This window comes from Xenopus laevis, chromosome 9_10L (genome assembly GCF_017654675.1).
Source record: "Xenopus laevis strain J_2021 chromosome 9_10L, Xenopus_laevis_v10.1, whole genome shotgun sequence".
Taxonomy (NCBI): domain Eukaryota; kingdom Metazoa; phylum Chordata; class Amphibia; order Anura; family Pipidae; genus Xenopus; species Xenopus laevis.
This window is the reverse complement of record NC_054387.1, coordinates 3,644,041-3,658,574: the sequence shown is the minus strand read 5'-3', so window position 1 is coordinate 3,658,574 and position 14,534 is coordinate 3,644,041. Positions and strand designations below refer to the sequence as shown.

Genomic DNA, 14,534 nt, shown 5'->3' with positions numbered 1-14,534 from the left:
CCCGCTCCCAAAACTTCTACCTGCAATCCGCAGTGTTTTTTGTCAGTACTTGTATAGGACCTCCGTTTTTTCCGGATAGAGGATCATTCTGTAATTTAGACCTCGAGACTTGGGGGGGTTATTTACTAAAATCTTTATTTATCTCATAATTAAAATTTAAAAAGCTTGACCAAACTCCCTTTACAATTGTGCCTTATTTATTAATCATATAACTTCGAATATATTGGATAAGGAAAAAAATTATAAAATCGAGCAAAAACCTGACGGGTACAAGTTTTTTAGATTTTCTAGTGCCTCTTCCATTGACATACAGAACCTCAACAGGTCTGAGATGGTGGATTTTTGGTTCTGGCTTTGGGGAATAATAAATCTCGAAAAAATTTTGTTTTTTTCCCAATGAAAAATTGGAGCTTGTGTCCAAAAAAACCTGACCAGATAAATTTGAGGTTTAGTAAATAAACCCCTAAGTCTACTAAGGAATCACATTAATAATATAAATTTGACCCAAAACGATTGTTCTAGATCCAATAAGGATTAATTATATCTTAGTTGGGATCAAGTACAAGCGACTGTTTTATTATTACACAGAAAAAGGAAATCCGTTTTTAAAAAATGTTATCATTTGATTTAAATGGAGTCTGTGGGAGACGGCCTTCTCGTAATTCGAAGCATTCCAGATAACAGATCCCACACCTGTATTGGATATTCTGACAAGTAGGTGTACGTACCCTGTATGATTAAACTTACCTTTGCCTTTCTTTTCTGTTTGGGGTAAATGGCGGCTGAGGAGGAGAATTCCACCAAGTGAGTATCCCTCTTGGATAGACCTGTTTATTGCATTGATATTCCGAGGGGCGGGTTGGATTCTATCACAAAATACAGCTCTGACTTCTCAGTCACGTGCATTACCCAGTTTCATACACTAGATGGCAGTCATCATTTATAATTAACTAAAAGAAGATTGCAGTGAGCAAATTTCTTCCTATATTTTTGGGCTGTAGTCTGGCTCTATGTATATCACTATAGACACAAACAATACAAGGGACCTGGCGCCTGGGAACATGGTTTTATTAAGCAGACTCGCGTGTGATGTAATCTGTCCTCACACATGAGGAGATAAAACAAATGATCTAACTGTCTATAATAAGCCTTTCCTGGCAGCTACTACCTTTTTGTGTAACCCCAAAAATATCAGGATGAATCCTCCAGGAGCCATTCAGTCTCCTTGTACTCACACGCACCTCATGTATGTGTAACCCCAAAAATATCAGGTTAAATCCTCCAGGAGCCATTAAGTCTCCTTGTACGCACACGCACCTCATGTATGTGTAACCCCAAAAATATCAGGATGAAATATGCAGAAGCCTTTTAGTCTCCTTGTACTCACATGCACCTCATGTATGTGTAACCCCAAAAACATCAGTATGAAACCTCCAGGAGCCATTCAGTCTCCTTGTACTCACATGCACCTCATGTATGTGTAACCCCAAAAATATCAGGATGAAATATGCAGAAGCCTTTTAGTCTCCTTGTACTCACATGCACCTCATGTATGTGTAACCCCAAAAACATCAGGTAAAATCCTCCAGGAGCCATTCAGTCTCCTTGTACTCACACGCACCTCATGTATGTGTAACCCCAAAAATATCAGGATGAATCCTCTAGGAGCCATTCAGTCTCCTTGTACTCACATGCACCTCATGTATGTGTAACCCCAAAAATATCTGTATGAAATATCCAGAAGCCTTTTAGTCTCCTTGTACTCACATGCACCTCATGTATGTGTAACCCCAAAAACATCAGGTAAAATCCTCCAGGAGCCATTCAGTCTCCTTGTACTCACACGCACCTCATGTATGTGTAACCCCAAAAACATCAGTATGAAACCTCCAGGAGCCATTCAGTCTCCTTGTACTCACACGCATATCATGTATGTGTAAACCCAAAAATATCAAGATTAATCCTCCAGAAGCCATTCAGTCTCCTTGTACTCACACGCACCTCATGTATGTGTAACCCCAAAAACATCAGTATGAAACCTCCAGAAGCCATTCAGTCTCCTTGTACTCACACGCACCTCATATATAAATGTGAAACCCAAAAAATATCAGGATGAATCCTCTAGGAGATATTCAGTCTTCTTGTGCTCACATACACCTCATATATGTGTAACCCCCCAAAAATATCAGGATTACTTCTTCTGGAGCCATTTGTTCTCTTTGTACAGATGTGATGTATTTTAGCAGCTCTTATACACAAACAAAAGTATGGCATGATCTTTTATTCCCATTTCACTTGCATTGCTAATTAGTCTATGTTGCACCCACATTTCCAGAACCATTGACCCCCAAATGTCTCCTCTTTTTACATGATAAACCAGGGTCATCTACTACATCTGCCACAAAGTCAGTGGGTCCGGTGCTAATTTGTTAAATGGATTTTCGCCTCACTCTGCTGTTCTTCTGGTAGCGTTGACTGCCCGGGGAGAAGGTGCTTGCCGGAGAGGAGAAACCAGTGTTGTCCCTGGTGCTGAGTGAAATTTCATCTATTTTGAAAGATATGGAGTTATAGTACACAGGGTTTGTGTGACAGAGGAGAGTCTCATGGTGAGATATTGCTGGGCTGTTGCAGAAATGAGACCTGTAACACATACAGGTGCAGAAGGAACCAGCTCTTGAGGGTGGGTTGGAAGCTCGGGGCTGATACCTGTCTGAGTCTTCCTGCACGATAGGAATAAGGTTAATCTGGCTTGTCATGTCCCCCAGTGGAAGGAAAATGGAGCTCCGGCTTCTGCTTATCAGACTGGACTGCAAGTGGATGTTATTCTGAGCTCTCCTTAAAGAAGCTCTCTCCTCCGCATCACGTCGTTCATCTTCAGAATTCATGGTCAAAAAACGGAGGACAACCAAGTTCAGGAAAGCTCCGATGACAGTCAAACCCACCAGTATGTACATAAAACTAAATGCCACGTAGGGCGGTTTCTTCTGCAAGGCTTCGTTTTTCTGCAGGGCTACGAAGTCACCAAAACCTATGGTGGTGAGAGTGATGAAGCAGTAGTAATAGGAGTGGAAGAAGGTCCAACCTTCAAAGTACGAGAAAGCCGCTGCCCCGATGCCCAGCGTTCCGATGCAAGACAGAAAACCAACCATGACCATGTTTTCCATCGACACCTCCGTTTTTCTCATGTGGACACATCTCTTCAGTTTTTTTAAGAGGAACCTGACAAAGGTGTTCATCCGCTCTCCCAAACTCTGGAACATGACCAAGGTAAGAGGAATCCCGAGCACCGCATAGAACATGCAGAACACTTTCCCTGCATCAGTCCCCGGAGCAGCATGGCCATAACCTGCGACAGAAAGGGTTAGAGATTGAGTTAAAAGTTAGGTCAAATACCCTGTGTAGATAATATATGTAGCATTCATGAACGGTGAAAGGAGTTCATTATGTTTTAGACCAAGATCAAAGATAAGTAACCAATGGCTATCCCATTATTGCTGTATCATTGAACCCAGCAATCCCTGAAGGCACCAGACATATTTACAGTAACTGCGGAGCCAGAATTATCCTTGAACCCATATAATAAATATTTTTGCTATGAATAAACACAGTTGAAGACACTGTAGAGCACTGGTTTTGGGCAACTTTGGTTCACTCGGTATTTGAGCAGAGCCCCCTTAGTTTAAAACAAGTTGACAGACCTTGCCAGTTGGCTATACATCCAGCAACAACTAGGACAGCAAACTAGGCTTCCAGGTATGTCTAGGAGAGCAAATAGGTCTTCACACCCCCCTAGATTTTTCCTAGTTGCTCTTCAAGCTGAGCAGCCCCACTCATTGAATCTGGACCCCCTATGGGATTTTGGCCTCATGGGTTGGAAACCACTGTTGTAGAGTGTGATATCAAGACAAATTTGCACCTATACCTGAATCTATTGCTTGAACCACAGAGCTGCTGCTTTAAGACCAACCACAACTGGCATCATAGGAATTCCAAAGGATCCATTTAAGAGCTATGGGCACCTTCCCATCAAAGCATATGGATATCGTCACTACACCAAGGGTCAGATTTTAATTCCAAATTTTTGTGTAAAATGGCATCAAAAAACTCATGTTGATGGACCTGAGTGACGTTGCAATAGATTCTGCATTGATAGGTTTTCTTTTTGATCCATGCAGTGGTGAATGTTGTCCAGCAGCAGGACAATCTCATAGGACTGATCAGGCAGAGAAGACATTGGATTTTGGTTATTTTCCACCCCTCAGCTGAAGGTCTTCTAACTCCATTCTTGATTCATTCTAAAGACTCCTAATTACAATCTTCCCATAATGCACCATGCAACAGCAGCCAATACCCTTCCAGTACATCCAATAAATAAAGTCCAGAACCCCTGACACTGCAGCCACATTAATAGGTGTGATATGACTTGTGTTTCCTAGCCAACGCCAGTGCTCTCACAGCCCAACACAAGCAACTGAGCTTATTATAAACCTAGAAAAAAAAATGTGTTATCTGCTTATTTATAGATGCTAACAAAAGCCTCCAAAAATAATTTCCCTTTTTGCTTCATACCATCTGCAGAGAGGAAAAGAAAAAGATAACTGTAAACTACTAGGACTGTGACCAATGGCTGCCGGCTGTCAGATTAAATATGTGGCACGTTTATTTATCTAGTGTAGAATGCACAGATATATTGATTGAGTCCCTAAGGACTACTGACAATGAGAGAGAGACTGATCGGTCTAATAAACAAGGGTATCAAGTCTAGTATTCAGTGCCGGATGAAGAGAAATCCTCATGATGGATGCAACCTCAGGTTTATCGCCCACCATGGGTGGTTTTAGTATCCCAAAAATCAAGTTTGGCCAACTACGTGTTGGGCCAGGCTTTTCCAATTTATTGGCCCTAGGGCCGATGATCGGATCCTACACCTTGGAAGAGGACCACATTAATGACCCACTGGAGACCTCACCCGATGGAATTTTCAATCCTGCGTGATAGATATCTGGCCAATTTTCAGACAGATATATGTTGGGGGGGCAGTCGAGGAGGTCCCATACACGCTGCTGACTGGCCAAGTAATTGATTATTATGCATCTTAACCCATCAGGCTGCAGTAGAGTTATGCTTGTCCATTCCCTATGGCCCTTGGTTACTAGGCTGTGGGTTGTTGGAATAAGTGAGGGTCAAGAACAGTCTCAACTAGATTGGGAGGGTTGGTATTAGGTCAGCTATTATGGCTTTTTTGTATGTTTACTCCTTATATTCTAATACATTTCAAAAACATTATGAATGCAATCTCCCTTTGGATAGTATTTCCCGTCGGTGTGTTTCACCCACTACTTTCAGCAGGGCTGGAATTGGGGGTAGGCAAGAGAAGCATGGGCCTAGGTAAAGGTGAGGGGTGCTCGGTACATACCACTTTTTGCCTGTCTACCCCTAGTTTAGCTTTCTGTAACTCCAGGTGCCGACTAAGGGAATGGTGGCATTTGCATCTGGTAGTGATGAGCTGGATTTGGGGGGACAAGTCCCCATGTTTGTCACTTTGCTAAGGGTTAAGGCGACCGAGGGAGGGGGTCTAGTTTCAAGTGCCCTTGCCATTTGTTCTGGCAGTGATGTTGAGCTTTATAGCTCATTTACTATGCTTGAGTACATACTCATTCCCTGGAACTTTACTGACCTTGTTTATAGTAGAGAAGCAGCACCTTGTCATAAAAAATTAAAAGGTGTAACTAGAAGTGGCTGAGAACCATAGCCCCTGATAAAAATCGTCAGGTTGGCCAAGATGTCTCCTAAACGTATGTCTGGGTCCAGCTGTCTCTTGGTTTTGCAGACATAAATATCTCATGTAAGTGCAAGGGTCGGACAATGGCGCTGAGCACATGGGGGAGGGGGGTATGAGTTCTGCTTTTAACTGCCACTTACTGAAAATGCAAAACCTGAGGAGCTTTTTATATAAACCTCTGCTGGTTCAGGTCCATTTAGTCCTCAAGAAATTGCGCTGCTAAATATAAATAAGCTGCTGTGGTTTATTCATTATTAAATACATTCCTACAATAAAAGGTGAAATGATGATATGTATCTGCCTGCCTTGCTTCCAAAATAATTTTGAATCCCCAGTCCAGGCCACCACAGCTACTCAGAAGTGGCCATCACAATGCCCTGGATGCTACCCTAACCATTTTACTGTATAGAGATATCCCATAGGTAAAATATATCATTATTAAGTCCAGTTATATTAGTATTGTATAAAAAAACTCATAAAGAAATAGCAGGAAGATTCAAAACTAGAAATATATATAACCATGTTTTCACATGAAAAATATAATCCTCATCCAGATGGATTCCGTGATGATTTATTACTGGAAAACAGAGGGAGGAAGATGACTTATGGCTTTGGAAAGCTAATAATAGGCTTGTTTCTGCCGGAGCTGGTAATTATCCTGTAGAAAGGAGAATAGAGCTGCTACTGTAAATGAAAAGTAATGTTAGAGAGACCCAGGAGCTCCATGTCCACTTCCAGTTCTACAATAGAGATGAAGGATCAAGGTACAGGGTAGGAAAACATTTTTTCTATGTAGGCTCATGTGAGACCCCATCTAGAATAAGCACTAGAGTGTTGGCATCCAGTAGGCATTGGAGGAGTAAAGACTGCATGTCTCCTCATGACAATTACTTGGTCTGCAAGTACAGCCATGGGTCCAGCTGGTTTCTACTGAAATCGATAAGGAGCCATTGCCCCTGAATAGGGCTTTGTGCCCTTGCCCTTAAGATGTAGCAGCTGTATCTGGAAAGAGGAGTCATGGATCAGAAGCTCTGCAGCTTTACAAGGGTCCGATGTAGCCCTGCCAGGGTCGTTCAGTGTTTGTGTCAAACCATTGGATCTATGCATGCTGGGCCAGCAGAAAAAAAATAAGTTCTACTAGAAAGTATTAAGTTTTGTTGAAAATAATCTACTTTCTCCTACTGACATATTTTCCAGCAGCCACCAATTCAGGTATTTAGGTTCTGCTGCTTCCCTAGTTCTCTGCTCTTTCTGGAATTGTAAACCATACCAATTTCTGGATCATACCATTGATACCCAACCAGTGGATCACAAGCAACACCCACTTCCATGTAGCCTCAACACGGGTGATCACTTTCAAATTTAATGCTTGGAGGTAAGTTTTGGAGGCATAAGGACACTAGTGTGGCCCAAACAGAGCCTCCTAGCAGGCTGGCAGTCCACATGGGGCCATTCATGGTGCTCTTTTGCCAAAGCCAGACCTTGTTCGTGTGGGTTCATCTGAACTTTTTACATTTAAGCATTGCTCACTATTGAAAAAGTTCGGGGACCCCTGGATTATACTATCACTAATACTTTGGTCACTGGATATAACTACTCAGCATCTGCTCAAGTCAAGTACACGGAGAGCTGTCAGCTAATGCTCACCATGATTGGCACAAACAGTATCACAACAGTTTGAACCTCCAGTCTGCTAATCCCACAGAATGCAACTAGTGTCTCCTGCTTTAATCAGCTGGAACAACCAAGACCCCTCTTGCATGCAGAACGGAACAAACCCTTCCAGCTCTGTGCTCCCAGCCAAAAACAAAAAACAGTATTTAGAAATGTTTGCCTTTTGGGTTACAAAACCATTTATCATTAAAGCTCAGCGTGTAAACACGTCCCCTCGATGCTAAACCTGCAGAGTGGAAGACTTTCCTCATACGCAAGTGGAAGATTACATTGCCCGTCTTCTTATGCATTAATGTCTGACAGATGGTGCGGCATATGGGATCCGAAAATGTTCGCCTGCCTCTATTTACAAATCCTGGTGATTGTGCCCGGGAGACGAAGGGAGTAATCTTTGCTTCCAGAGCAGGACAGATAAGATACACTTGGCTCGTCTTGTTTGCTTTATTAACACCAGACCCCTGACCGACCTTATTTTTCCATTTGGGGCAGGATTATGCACGCCGTCAGCATTTCTTTTCTACAGAAAAAAATTACATTTTAGGAAATTCTTACTACTATGGGAGGTTCACGTTCTAATTAACATTTGCAGCTGTCAAGCTTGGAATACTAACTGCTGCCTGGTTGCCGGGGCTTCATTACTCTAGCAACCAGGAAAAAGTTTGGAAGCAGTTAGGAGAATAGTAGACGGCCTGTATAGAGAGAATAAAACTGAAGCCTTAGCATAGCCCCTAAATGCCCTGCACTCTTCTTTAGGTCATTCCTCCTCCTGGTAGACCAGTATATTCACAATGGAAAGCTTAATGGGTGGGCTGTATTGATAAACATGTTCCCATGCCACCTGGGGATGGATGGAAGATCCAAGGTGAGAATAAGTCATCGATGGGCCCTATCTGCAATAGGTTAGAACCGTTAGAGTAATAGAATGCACCAAAGTCTTAGTCATACCAAATTGACCTACAAAACTATGGGGTAGATTCAATATGATGAGAAGAATACAGTGTCAGACTGGTGGGATCCAGGCCCACTGGGGCTGCCACATCAGGGGCCCACACACACCTGCTCTGGGCCCCCGACCTCCTCCGACTTCAGGGCCTCCAACCCCCGCCATCAAATTCAGGTCCTCCAAACCCCTCCACCAACTTCAGGACCTCCAACCTTCTCTCCACAAACTTCAAGACCCCCCTCAGTATCCACCCCCGACCCTCCTCCATTCGCCTTCCCCCACCCCTGACTAGCACATACCTGCTTTTTTCTATTTGTCAGGGTGGGAAGAGATCAGGATCTGGGCCAGCGGGGCCCATAAGGATCCAGTCTGACCCCAGAAGAACATATCTCCTAATTCAATTCCAAATTTCATATATTGAGTTGTCATGAGAAACTATAATATAAGTAAGTCTCATGGAATTGGAATCTGGTCCTATATGGCACATATGGTCATGCATTTTACCTTGACAGACTGTTATTTTCATACTTGAGACCATCTAGGTTTTGGGCCATATGCTCAGGTCTCCTTGCTCTCTAACCAAGTCTTCAAATGAAATGCGCTTAACGCATCTCGAAAAATTGCTTCACTGCGACTTATTTTTAGGTTTAGAACCTCTATTTGGTCACGGAACTGACAAACGCTGTTCGGCCAAACCAGAAACTTAATTTGCCAAATGTATCTTTATTGATCACCAATCAGTTTAGAGTCTCAATATTTGTTCTTGTCCCATTTGCCTACCAGTGCTTGTGCCAATATTGGGTTTTTATCTTATTTGGAGACAGTAATCTGTGTGTTAAACTCCATATTAATTTAGCACAATGTGGCCTCCTATGCCGCTTTCCTTCTGAAGCCAGAGAGTTGTGTATTTGAAGGTTACCAGTGAATTCCATCACACAAAAAAAAAAAAGACAATAAAACGCTGTGAGTGTGCCGAGGCGCCACGTCCAAAGATTGATCTGCACTGTAACTTCATTTTCTTTGACTTAGACACATACAGAAGTCATTATTGACTGTGACCTCTCCACACAACCAGAGATTAACTGGGGAGAGGGACTTCTTTATGGAGTATCATTGCCGAGTCACTCAGAGGTTACACCATGTACAGAGAGAAAGCAATAAAACTGGACCCATAAAGAGGCTTTTGTGTATCTGGGGACCAACAGGGACAGGAAAGATCGATTAGCTTTATAAAGAAAAAACAAAATTAGGACTGGGTTAGGGAAAAGGCAAGATCTGTGATGTTGTTATTTCTTATAACACGATTATCTCTTAAATTACCACCGGAGCATCATACATAAGTGTTCTCCTTGTTCTCTAGGCCACTGCTCCTCTTTGCTAAGAAAGGCACCAGCCCAAAATCTCAGTCGTATTGTCGTTCACCAAAAAAAGCCACAGAAAAACACTCACATAATTTAAAAAAGGAATTCCAGATTTTGATCCACGCGTTTCAAGGCGGAATCGCTGCTATACAGGAAAAAAAATAGTGCAGTACTCATCCCAAAAGTTGGCGTAATTGTCCTTCTAGTAATATCGACATTCACCCACAACTTTAATCCTGAATTGTCTTCAGGTTGGGCCCCATCTAGTGCTCCGTCCCTCACTCACAGGAGGCCAGACACAAAGCATGTAAACTTGTAGGCTAAGGTCATAACCTGAGATTTGGTGGAGGAAAAAATTGTGGTGGATTCCTGTTTTTATGTAACATACCAAAGGGTCCACCATGACCGGACAGCATGGTTGTGGTGTGAAGCCTCCAATAACAACCAAAAGGGAATGGCGTACGTGGTGTTTGACCACCATTGTGGTTTTCTCTAAAACCAAGAGGTCTTCTTCAAGACTCCACCCAAGAGGAGCTTGAGAATAAAGCTGATCACACATGGAATTACTTGATCATAGGCTGTAACTTGATGTATAAAAAAAATCTAATTCTGGAGAGTCCAGTACCTCTGAATACAACTTCCTCTAAAACTAAGAGGTCTTCTTCAAGGCTCCGCCCAAGAGGAACTCAAAAATAAAGCCAATCATACATGGAATGACTTGATAATAGGCTAGAACCTGATGTATAAAAAAAACATCTAATTCTTGATAGCCCAGCCCCTCTAAAATCAAGTTCCTCTAAAACCAATTGGTCTTCATCAAGGCTCAACCCAAGAGGAGCTCAAGAATAAAGCTGATCATACATGGAATGACCTGATGATTAAAAAAAACATCTAAATCTTGAGAGCCCAGCCCCTCTAAAATCAAGTTCCTCTAAAACCAATTGGTCTTCATCAAGGCTCAACCCAAGAGGAGCTCAAGAATAAAGCTGATCATACATGGAATGACCTGATGATTAAAAAAAACATCTAAATCTTGAGAGCCCAGCCCCTCTAAAATCAAGTTCCTCTAAAACCAATTGGTCTTCATCAAGGCTCAACCCAAGAGGAGCTCAAGAATAAAGCTGATCATACATGGAATGACCTGATGATTAAAAAAAACCATCTAATTCTTGAGAGCCCAGCCCCTCTAAAATCAAGTTCCTCTAAAACCAATTGGTCTTCATCAAGGCTCAACCCAAGAGGAGCTCAAGAATAAAGCTGATCATACATGGAATGACTTGATCATGGGCTGGAACTTGATGTATAAAAAAAATATTTAATTCTGGAGAGCCCAGCCCCTGTGTACAGTGCCAGCCCCTGAGAACCAAGCCTACCTATAAATCTAATGTTGCTCCTAGTATCTATGTCTGTATACAATGGGAAAGTAAATAATGATTTGCAGTCGCAGATCATTTTCGGCACAGATGTGTTCAATATCACTTTCCTAAAATTGTAGAGAGCGTCTGTATGTCCCCAAGAGCTTTGTATGGTATTACCATTTTAATAATATCCAGCCCGGGAATATATTTGGATCACTGGAAAAACGACTTACACAAAGTTTGCACAAATAATTGCCGCGTGTTGGGCACATCGATGAAATATCAATGGAAAGGCTTAGATGTCCCCTTCCCTTCTATACTGCATAGGAATTCCAGGGACAGGGAGAAGTTACAGTTCAGCACTTACCTATAGTGGTAATGACTGTGATTGCAAAGTAAAACGATCCGGCGAATTTCCACTGCTTGCCTGCGCGGTGAGGTTCCGACTGCAGAACCACTCGCTCGATCTCTCGATAGTCCTCGTCGGTGAAACCGTATTTATTTTTCAGGTCCGTCCTCTTCTCCTCCAGAATCCGCTTCCTGAAGATCTCGGACTCAGACTCGAGCGCGTCGAACACAGCGGCTCCCACCAGCAGATAGGAGAACATGCAGAGAATGAGCGACAGGGTCCTTATGTTCTGCTTCTTCATCGTGTGCAGCAGTTGGGCTAAACTGGACCTCAACATCAACCTGGGGGTGCGGGAATCTCCCCTCGACTCTGTAACCAGCCAAAGTTTGTACGGAGCCTACAGGACACGTCTCAGCTCATTGTGTTGTCTGGAAACACAAAGGAAAGTCATGTCAACTCTCCACTTTAGCGCTCTGTATACAGCCCATCATGGTAAAAAAAACAAACAGATTTTTCCCAGAATTTTAGGTTATTAAAGGGGAACTATTGCGAGAATGAAAATTTAAGCTTCAGCATAATGAAATAATTAGGGATTCACCGAATCCACTATTTTGGATTCGGCCGAACCCCAGAATCCTTCGTGAAAGATTCGGCCGAATACCAAATATGAATCCTAATTTACATGTGCAAATTAGGGGTGGGAAGGGGAAAACACTTTTTACTTCCTTGTTTTGTGACAAAAAGTCACAAAATTTCCCTCACCGCCCCTTATTTGCATATGCAAATTCGGATTCGGTTTGGCCGAATCCTGCTGAAAGAGGCCGACTCCGGAACCAAATCCTGGATTCAGTGCATCCCTAGAAATAATAAACTTTTTACATACAATCAATTAAATATTGATTCCTCTCTCAGCATCTGTTTCTCTTCATTCTCTCTTCATGCAGCAGTTGGGTGTCAGATATTCACTGACAGTTAGATCCAATATATCTTATAGGGGGGCTCCTTTCCTAGCAGATGTATTAGAGCTCACTCACATAACTGATTCCAGTACAAAGAAAATGTAACAAAATAACTGACTTTTGCACAAATTCTGCATGTAGAGAGACATGATGTCTGGTGAGTTTAATAGAGTGACCTCTAATACATCTTCTAGGCAAAAGGAGCCCCCCTATAAGATTGGATCTAAAGACCCCAATACACGGGCCTATAAAAGCTGCCGACAGACCGAGTCGGCAGCTTATTGGCTCATGTGTGGGGCCATCCGACGGGCTTCCACGATTGATATCTGGCCGAAAGTCGGGCAGGTTAAAAAAACCGATCCAAATGTGTCTTGTTAATTAGCAATGGGGCACGTTTGCTCCTTAGCAGTAACCATTGGCAACCAATTTTGATATTTACTCTCATTATTTTAACTGCGTTCGCCAGCTCAGGGCTAATTGTTGGTTGGTTGCTACGGGTTACAGCAGCAGAACGAATTTACACCAATATTGATAATTGTGCCCTCCACCAATTACTCAAGGCGGAATTTGGAAAATCCGTAGATTAACATACAGGGACAAGTGAACTTCGCTTTTTCCATGTGTTTTTCTTTTTAACTGTGTGATTTGGTTCTGCAGCTCTGGTTGCTAGGGAAGTACTTTCCATAGCAACCAGGCAGTGGTTTGCTGCCTGTGACATTTTAAATGTTAGATTTGACGAAAACTGACCAGTTAACTCGAAAAATTGCCTCCATAGAAAAATATCTACATATTAACAAAAGTTATGGCTTTTAGTTCTACCCCCACCTGTTTATTTGTGCAGTATAATAATATAAGGTCCAGGATTGTTTTTTAGGGAGCCAGGGCCCCCCAGCATAAAACCTTCTCCTGGACCCCACAAGGATATCTGCAAAGCTGTTATGATTAAAACTCCCTTCCTTGCACTGCTGGTTCCGATGCTTGAAACAATGTAGCAGCATGGGCTTTCCTCAAGCCGTTAATCAGCTGGCTTCTGCTACAACGTTTCACGGGTCAGAATCAGCAGTGCAGACAATACAGATAATGTAATAATCACAGAGGGCAAAACACAGAGTACAATGCCCGTAGAGTGGGCGCAGTGTTATCTATAAATAGGAAAATTTCACCCAAGCAACTGGCCCAGCACCAGCAGGAATCTCACCCCTGGGCTTCACTTGCTCCATTGTGACCCTTGAACGCCCTAAAGATCCTGCCCACCGCTGACTGTGCCGGAGTGATGGGAGTTGCAGTTTAACAAGAGATGGGCGCCGATATAAACTCTATAAAATCTTTCCTACCTTTCTTTTGTTCTGCGTAGGGTCCAGGGCTCCCAACTAAAGCTCCGCTGCTTCTCTGCACTTGGCACCCCATAAGTTAAATACGATTTTCATTCCTTAGATCACAAATTGGGAGTCGTACAAAGAAGGAACAGAAATGTAGGCGCATGGGGCGGGTCCTGTGTTGCTGCTGTCAAACTCCCCGTTTGCCTGTTGCCACCGCTCCTGATACTGAATGCACAGCACCCTATGGGAGTCACAAAGCACAGCACCCTATGGGAGTCACGGAGCAGGGTGCCAGTAACGCTCCTCATTCAGAGGCATTAGCAGAGCCGACCAGGAGATACAGAATCGTTTTCTCTCTCATCCTGTGGATTAACTGCAGTCCCTGATTACAAGGCTGAATTCTAACATTGTTTAATAAAAAATAATTGGACATTGCTCCCTGGTGGTAGAAAACAGCATTTCTATTGGTTATTATATTCCAGATTCTGCACCAAAACCAAGTCCTAGTCCCAGAAATATTTTGGAAACTAACAGGAATCTTAATATTTTACACAGCAGGTCTGATAACTTCTGGTTTGTTTCCTCAATGCCTTCCTCTTCTTCCTCTTTCCAGCTTTCAAATGGGGGTCACTGACCCCAGAAGCCAGATGGTTAGTTATTGCCTGATTTGGGGAGAATTCGTGGGGTAATAGTCTGTGGGAAGGGAGTGTGACTGTGGGATAGCAGGTATAGTAGGGAGAGATGGTGTCTATAGTAACAGTGGATAATAGTCTCTGGGAAGGGAGTGTG

General features: G+C 42.8%; 1 protein-coding gene across 1 annotated transcript; it reads right to left on the bottom strand.

Moving 5' to 3' along the window:
* Positions 1–712: 712 nt before the first annotated feature.
* On the bottom strand, positions 713–14,137 carry kcnk15.L (potassium channel, two pore domain subfamily K, member 15 L homeolog). Its single transcript, XM_018236990.2, has 3 exons — positions 13,761–14,137; positions 11,486–11,895; positions 713–3,346 (listed from the first exon to the last, which is right to left on the bottom strand). The coding sequence occupies exons 2-3, from the start codon at positions 11,802–11,804 to the stop codon at positions 2,430–2,432; spliced, it is 1,236 nt and encodes a 411-aa protein (XP_018092479.1). The 5' UTR covers positions 11,805–11,895; positions 13,761–14,137; the 3' UTR covers positions 713–2,429.
* Between the last annotated feature and the right edge of the window lie 397 nt (positions 14,138–14,534).